Source organism: Benincasa hispida, chromosome 2 (genome assembly GCF_009727055.1).
Source record: "Benincasa hispida cultivar B227 chromosome 2, ASM972705v1, whole genome shotgun sequence".
NCBI classification, from domain to species: Eukaryota; Viridiplantae; Streptophyta; class Magnoliopsida; order Cucurbitales; family Cucurbitaceae; genus Benincasa; species Benincasa hispida.
Window position 1 is genome coordinate 13,370,084 of NC_052350.1, and position 7,633 is coordinate 13,377,716.

The following is a 7,633-nucleotide window of genomic DNA, read 5'->3' on the forward strand; positions in this document are numbered from 1 at the left end:
AGATCAAACACCAAGGTTCGCATATACCAAAAAAAATATATATATATATATATGAGTACCTTATATTTGCAAGAAAATATAATGGTATGAGAATGTAATTGATTGCAAGTTGAATGGCTCACCAAAAATTATCTTCAATCCTTGAATTTTTTCATCTCATGTTGAATTAAATATGACTCATCCAAATTGTTCTTTCTCACCTTCATTACTACATACTTTCTAATGTCGATTTGATGATTAGTTTTCATTTGTTATTACATTTAATTTTGTAGGAGCTGATAGATGTCAACCAATATTAAAGAAGTTGTGTGCGTGGCTACAAAATAAGAGTTCAAAGTTAAATTTTTTATCATTAAAAAATAAAGACAGTAACAATACAAGACACTTCCAACCCAACAATAAAAGAACAAGGGAAATAATATGTAGAGAAGTAGAACTAAGAATGAACATAACTTTGGATACATATCATTCATTAGGATAACATCATTTGATGTCTCCAGTAAAATAATACTACGTTCTTAAAGTGTTTTTTGGTTTTGAAGGTGCAAAGGAAAGTGGCAAGAATCCAACACAATGCAAGAAATTAAGTTAGATCATTAAGGGTGATAGAGGACTCTTTCATTCGATTTCTTCATATGCTAGACTATTTGTTTTATGGTGAGCGAAATTTGAAAACAAAAGAATATATCCACAAGATTTAGATATTGGAATTTTTTTTGTTTACTTTTAAAAAGATATGGCATGACTCAATTTCATACAAATTGGGTGAAAGATTCTATTTTGAGTGGATTGGAATCTGGATTTATTTGAAGATTTAATTAAAGAAAATTAGTTACACAAGAAGTTAAAAGGCATTTTTCGAATTATAAAAAATTGGATCACGTGCAAAGTAGTTCCTTTGCCATAGATCCAAATAAATTTCGTTTTTGACATTTTTTTCAAATCAAACTCTAAACATTACTATGCAATCAAATTTCCCTATTTTTGTTTTCTAAATTAGGAAAAACAGACACATCATTCAAGGTCTAACTAGATAAAATAGCAAAATTTAAGTTTTCATTTGGATAAATAGCAAAAAAAATTTAAAATTGTAAAAATAGCAAAACGGATTATAAAATTAGAAAACAATTATTAACAATTGTCAAAACTACCCCACATGGAATTCTAAAAGTGTGAGAATCTCAAAACCATTTGAAAACCACAAATACACTCTACCTAAACAACTATCACACACTAAACATGCTTTCTTCAATACAAACTTTTTTAGTAAACCTAATAGAAGATTGAAAGGAATCAGAATCTTGGAAATCAACAATTTCAGTATTGCCAGGAAAAGTGTATTTTCTGTGTTTGGGGCAACAGATGAGACATAGTCAACCACTGCACATAAATCAATTTGGGGGACTAACTGACATTAACCACGAAATATCTTTATCTTCAACATTTCTAATAAGATTCGAATTGGCAGAACCAATCCAATACATTGTCAAAAGAGATATAGTTAACTCATCCTAGGGAAAAAGTTTACCTTAGATATATTCCAAAAATTGTTGAAACCATGAATTTTATGGGATATGCAAATCAAAATTTCGCAAACCATGGTTGTGAGAATTCTCATCACATCGATAGTTAGCTCATCCTAGGGAAAATGTTTACCTTAGATATATTCCAAAAATTGTTGAAGTCATGAATTTTATGGAATATGCGTATCAAAATTTCGAAAACCATGGTAGTGAGAATTCTCATTCCACCGACCATCAAAGATGAGTCTAATATGAGTCTAATATGTTGTAAAGTCATAGCAAAAATAGTATCTTGTTAAAGAAACCACAACAAAACCTAAATTGATGAACACTTAGTTTGTGTGAGTAACAAAAGTTATGACTATTTTTTTACAAAGTGATATATATATTTTTTCAAATTGTTAAAATAATAGCAAAAACAGTATATACAACTAAAATTAAGAATATGAGAATGTATAGCTAATTTATTAAGAATGTATACGTAAAGTCATGAAAAACAATTCAAATATTTGAATAAAATTGAATACATATAAGGTAATGAAAAACCATTCATAGATTTGAATAAAATATATGGATAAAATAAAATTTAATAATATATGGATATTTAAAATATAAATTTGGTAAAAAAATCTTGATATTTAATTAAGATGAGATTAATTCGAAGGTGGTTAAATAGAATCTAAAATAATAATAAAATATGAAGATTATGTTAATTACATGAACAAAATTAAGAAGACAATTGTTGTTAAGGAATATCAACAATTACCCTATATACATAACTCGACACTGTTTTTTATTCTACAATTACCTCGTATTTGTAGTTTCATCAATTTGGGGACTCTATTAATATCAACCACAAAATATTTTTATCTTCCACAATATTTGAATTGGCAAAACCAATCTAGTATATTATCAAACGAAATATAGTTATCTCGGGGGAAAAATGTTACTTGAATATATTCCACAAATTGTTGAAACGATGAATTTGATAGAATGTGCGCCTCAAATTTTTTAAAATCATAGTAGTGAGAATTCTTTTTCATCGACCATCAAATAGGAGTCTTATCCGTTATAAAGTAATAACAAAAACAGTAGCGGATTAAAGAAACCACAACAAAAACTAAATCAATGAACAACTTTGTGTGACTAACAAAAGTGTTGACCATTTTTTATGAAATGATGTCTTTTTTTTTTCAAATTGTTAAATAATAGCAATAATAGTACATAAAACTAATTTATTAAGAATATGAGAAATATACAACTAATTTATTAAGAATGTATATAAAAAATTATGAAAAACAATTTAAAGATTTCAATAAAATTGAATACTTATAACGTAATGAAAAACCATTAAAAGATTTGAATAAAATATACGAATAAAATAAAAGTTAATAATATATGAATATTTAAAATATAATTTGGTAGAAAAATCTGAATATTTAATTAAGGTGAGTTTAATTCAAAAAGCGATTAAATAGAATCTAAAATAATAATAAAATATAAAGATTATATTAACTACCTGAACAAAATTAGAAGGAAAATTGTTCTTAAACAATATCAATCATTACTCTGTACTCCACCTTGTTTTTTATTCTACAGTTATTTAATATTTGTAGTTTCATGCAATAACTACTACGAACCAAACAAAAACAAATTAGAAATTTTAGAAATTTGTGGATATGTACATGTCATATGACTTGTCATAAATCTTATTCCTAGAATTTTTTTCATTTTTAAGAATGAAATCTTAAATTTTGTTATACTCCAATTACCCAATTTTGATCAAGTCTAGGGGTTGAGAATAAGTTTAGCAATGGAAAGTTGGGCTGGTCCAATCCAAGCCCAAACAATATCTGAAACCCTCGGGCTTGGCCGGGCCAGCCCAATAACAAGGGTGAGTGTTATTTATTAACCAAAATTAAAGCAAACTTTTATGGAAGTGGAGTGGGGTCTACACATTATTATATTATATCTGAATATATGATATGAAAAAAGAGAGTAGCATTTTGCATTCCATATTCCAACAAGGTCCTAGTTTCCTTCACAGCGGCCAAGCTATCATCTCTCATTTCCGAGGAGACGTATGAAATTAAAAAGGCAAGTGAGATCCGGCAGCGGAGGTGGAGGCTGTGGAACCATTGCGCTCGGCATGGCAGAGTTGGCGGAGTTTGGTAGGCACATACCAGATGGCGAGGCGTGGATGTGCGTTGAAAATGGCATCGATGTCCCAACCTTGGGCAGCTGCTATGGCTACCAGAGGCTTATAGCATGCCTGTCGCCAAGCTCCCACATTTTCACCCCTCTCTTTGAAAACCCTCCTCAATGTGTTCGACGCTTCCTCGTCCAGACAGTGCAGCGCATAGCAGTGCACGTAGTGCCTCATTTTTGGCTTGTTTATGTAACTTGCTCCCGCCTTCTTTGCATATCTAAACACCTGGTTCGTCACCTGCTGGATCGAATATATCCCACTTACGCATACACACAAATCAAGATTCACATTTAACAAACATCACCACACATTGTTATTTTTACTATTATTTTAATTACCGTCCTTGTTCTTTAACCATTATCCTATCGCCATCTTGACTGCCCACGTATTCAGTATCATACAGTACGAAATCATCACAAAAGATAATTGCGCAGCCCACGTTTTGACACGGACAACGCACCTCAGCTCTCCCCTTCACTGCGCATCACTTATCACGCTTTCTACTTTTTATTTAGACCATACCGGCCCCCTCTGTCACTTTCCTTCATTCCTCCATTAGACTCTCCATTTATAATATGAAGCTTACTAATAAGCTCACAATCTACTAAATCATAGGCTATTTAGACTTACAGTGCGATCAAAATCATATGTTTGAACAGCAGATTAGGCGAGGCTTAAGTTGATTAAGCAAAGGAATGTCGTGGTGGTGGAATTATGGGGAGGTAAAAGGAAAAAAAAAAGCACGAATACCTTAGTGGGGCATTTTTCTCCTCGTTCCTTGGCAATGTTCTGGACTTGGATCAAAAATTCACGACACTGCTCATATAGGTGAAAGAGATAGTCGAGGCCGTTCTTCTTTCCTCGTGCAACCTCCCCTGGCTCGGTTACGATGAATGGATGCTCCCGCTGTCTCTCGCTGACTTCCATATTCTCCTCGTCCCCGGCTCCCTCGTTTTCATCGTGATCCTCCTCCACCACCATCACCTGCTTCTCTTTTGATCCGTTTCTCCTTCGCTGTTTCTTCCTGATCTCAGCGGCTGCAACTGCCTCCCACGCTCCTCCACCTCCACTTCCCACCGCCTCCTTCTCCTGCTGCACCGGTTCTTCAGATAGGCCTGTTATTATTATTATTACTCGCGAGTTTATGCACTCGTTTATGAGGAGCACAGAAATGTTTAGAGGAGAGCGAAAAAGGGGAAAATTAGAGTTATCTGACCTTCCTGAGAGAGGGCATCGAGGACGACGTTGGTAGTGGTATCGTTGGACAAGAGGTGACGGCGCCTGGAGGAATCGATCTCGTCATCTAGACGTCTGCGCTCGGCTCTTACAGCAGCCTTAATTCCGTACCTCTCACCCACCAGAAGGTCCCAGCGGAAAATGTGAGATAGGCTGTTCATCATATCCTCCAACTCTTCGTCTTTCATGTCCAGGAGGGTGCTGACGGTGAATCCAAGTTCCGCAATTTTAGCAGCGGTGTAGTACCTGATTCCGTAAGCCTGGAACAAGTCCTCAAGGCCTCCCAATCCCAACTCCCTGGGCCGCAGCGAGTAGGGGGGCAGTGGTGCTGGAAGGGGTGCGCCGCTGCCGCCCCCCACCATTCCTCGAGGATCCCATTTGAACAAAGTGGCGGAGAGGGCTTCTGGATCCATTACTGGAATTGGATATGTAGTGTTACTGTATGTGTTTGTGTGTATGCGTATGGGTACACAACTACAAACAACGCAACCTGTCGCTCTTTTTCCGACCTTCCTTTGCTAGGCTCTGGGGTCGCAAATCTCAACTCACAGGACTCAGGAGACAAGAGGCTACAGAGAGAGAAAACAAGATCAAGGGGTGGGTAGGAAGAGAGCTGCTGCACCCTATAAAGGCAACCCTTCACCAAATTACTGGAAATGCCCTCCCCTCAACCTCATAGTCTTGTCCACAGAAACTCAGCGCAACTTCTTCAACAGCGTTTGCGTAACTAACTAGGTGGCGCTGCCGCAGCGCATGTAAATATAAAATATGGGCACTGCTGCCTGCTGTGCAGGAGGTGACTCTTTTGTTTGTATGTTCAAGTACCAATTTAACCCTATCACTGTGGTGGTGCCTCACCCTCTCGCTTGCTTAGTTAATGCATATTTTGAATCCAATTGAGACCACCAGTACTTTGCTTAATGACTAATCAGAATCATACATATAACTCTTAATTTCCTCAGCCGACACCCGGACCCATCTTTCATTTCCTTGGTGCGGGAAGGGTCATCTTGGTCATTTGTCTGAATGGGGTTGGAATTTTAAGCAATAAAAAGAAAATACAATTTTGCAAGAGGAGAAAGTACAGAGAGAGAGAACAGAGCAGAGGGTTCAGCGATGTCAGTAGTTTTGCCTTTAGCCAAGCGGCTGCACTTGCTCCAGTCCAGACCTTACTGAAAAGGCTGATCCCATTGTACTTTGACACAGACTAATTTAATCCCCTCACCCTCAACACTCCCCATCCACAACCTCAACAGCTAGTCCCTTTCCAATTCTTTTCATTACGCATACACTTCCACCTTATCCTTTTTTCTTTTTCTTTTTCTTTTTTAAATAAAATAAACCCCATTCTTCTTTGGCCAGAAACTACTGTCATTAAAATCAATTTCATGGTTTTTAAGTTCAATTTTCATACCATTTTAATTTATTTAAAATGATTAACTACATGTTTGATTTTAGTTTTGAAATTATTAAAATTGGTCCTATAAAAATAGCATGTGTAAAATTAAACATTATACTAATTTTGAATTATTAAAGGCAAATCGAGAGTGATTTTGAACATGACACGAACGATTTAACAATTTCAAAATTACTCTTAGGGGTTGTTTGTTTAAGGTTTTATAGATCGCTCGAAAAGATGATCGAGGGGTGTTTAGGAATCAAATATGATTGTGTTTGGTTGTGTATGAGAAATGTTATCAGAATTTTATGAACAAAAAATATGTTTGTTTAATTTATGAAATTAAGTATGACAATCTTATATAATTGTAATAGATTAAATAATTAAAAATAAATATTATCCAATATATTGATAAAAGTTAATTAACTAAGAATTAATAAATTTAATTATAAATATTTGAAAATTGACTACTTTATAACTAAAATTAACTGATTAATATATTAAACGATCATCATATTAATTACAACTTAATTCTTAATTATTTTCAAGTTCAATCTTAGTAATTTTAACTTTAGTTAAATAATACAAGAAAAAATATTTTAATAAACAATATATTATAGAAAAAGTAAAAATAAGATAAAAATAAGATATGTTAATAAAGAATACTAATAAAAAAAATACTAAATTTTTTTTTATACATTTTTAATAAAAGATCAAATTAAATTTATTCTCAATAGATACTTGCTTGATTATAATATATATATATATATATTCTATTATTGTTATTGAAAAATGAATTTTTGTATTAACTAAACTAAACTAATCCTAGTTTACTAATTAAATATATTTAAGATAACGTTATCTAATTAATTAATTATTTATATAAAAAATTAATTGCATTCATTCAATACATTTTTATTGTAAAAATAAGTTAAGTAAATATTTTAATAGATTATTGTCGATTTATTAAAATAAATATTTATATCAATTTTTTAGAATTATATTAAGTAATTAAGTAATTAACTATATTCAAAATTATATATAAAATGAAAAGCAGATGAAGAAGAGAAAAGAGAAAACTCATAGCCTTAGAAGAGACTAGAAAACTCGATGAGAATATCTGAGAATAGCTTATTCCCAAGCAATATGTTGAAAATTGTGAAACAAACATGAGATTTGTATGTTTGTGTTGATTCCTGTGTAGAAAGTCTTCCAAATAACCCCTTTAGACATGTTTATAAGGGATTTTGAACGAGACAGCGATGA

At 33.1% G+C, this 7,633-nt stretch overlaps 1 protein-coding gene across 1 annotated transcript; it reads right to left on the reverse strand.

Annotated features, from left to right (window-relative positions):
• Positions 1-3,438: 3,438 nt before the first annotated feature.
• Positions 3,439-5,923, reverse strand: LOC120071742 (floricaula/leafy homolog). Its single transcript, XM_039024119.1, has 3 exons — positions 4,949-5,923; positions 4,483-4,847; positions 3,439-3,969 (listed from the first exon to the last, which is right to left on the reverse strand). The coding sequence occupies exons 1-3, from the start codon at positions 5,379-5,381 to the stop codon at positions 3,613-3,615; spliced, it is 1,155 nt and encodes a 384-aa protein (XP_038880047.1). The 5' UTR covers positions 5,382-5,923; the 3' UTR covers positions 3,439-3,612.
• Positions 5,924-7,633: the final 1,710 nt, after the last annotated feature.

What these genes read in the sequence shown, in the direction of transcription:
- LOC120071742 (XM_039024119.1), bottom strand. Translation starts at nt 5,381, where the DNA reads ATGGATCCAGAAGCCCTCTCCGCCACTTTGTTCAAATGGGATCCTCGA. An exon ending in CGATGCCCTCTCTCAGGAAG is followed by an intron (nt 4,848 to 4,948) that starts GTCAGATAACTC and finishes TAATAATAACAG; the next exon opens with GCCTATCTGAAGAACCGGTG. An exon ending in GAGAAAAATGCCCCACTAAG is followed by an intron (nt 3,970 to 4,482) that starts GTATTCGTGCTT and finishes TCGATCCAGCAG; the next exon opens with GTGACGAACCAGGTGTTTAG.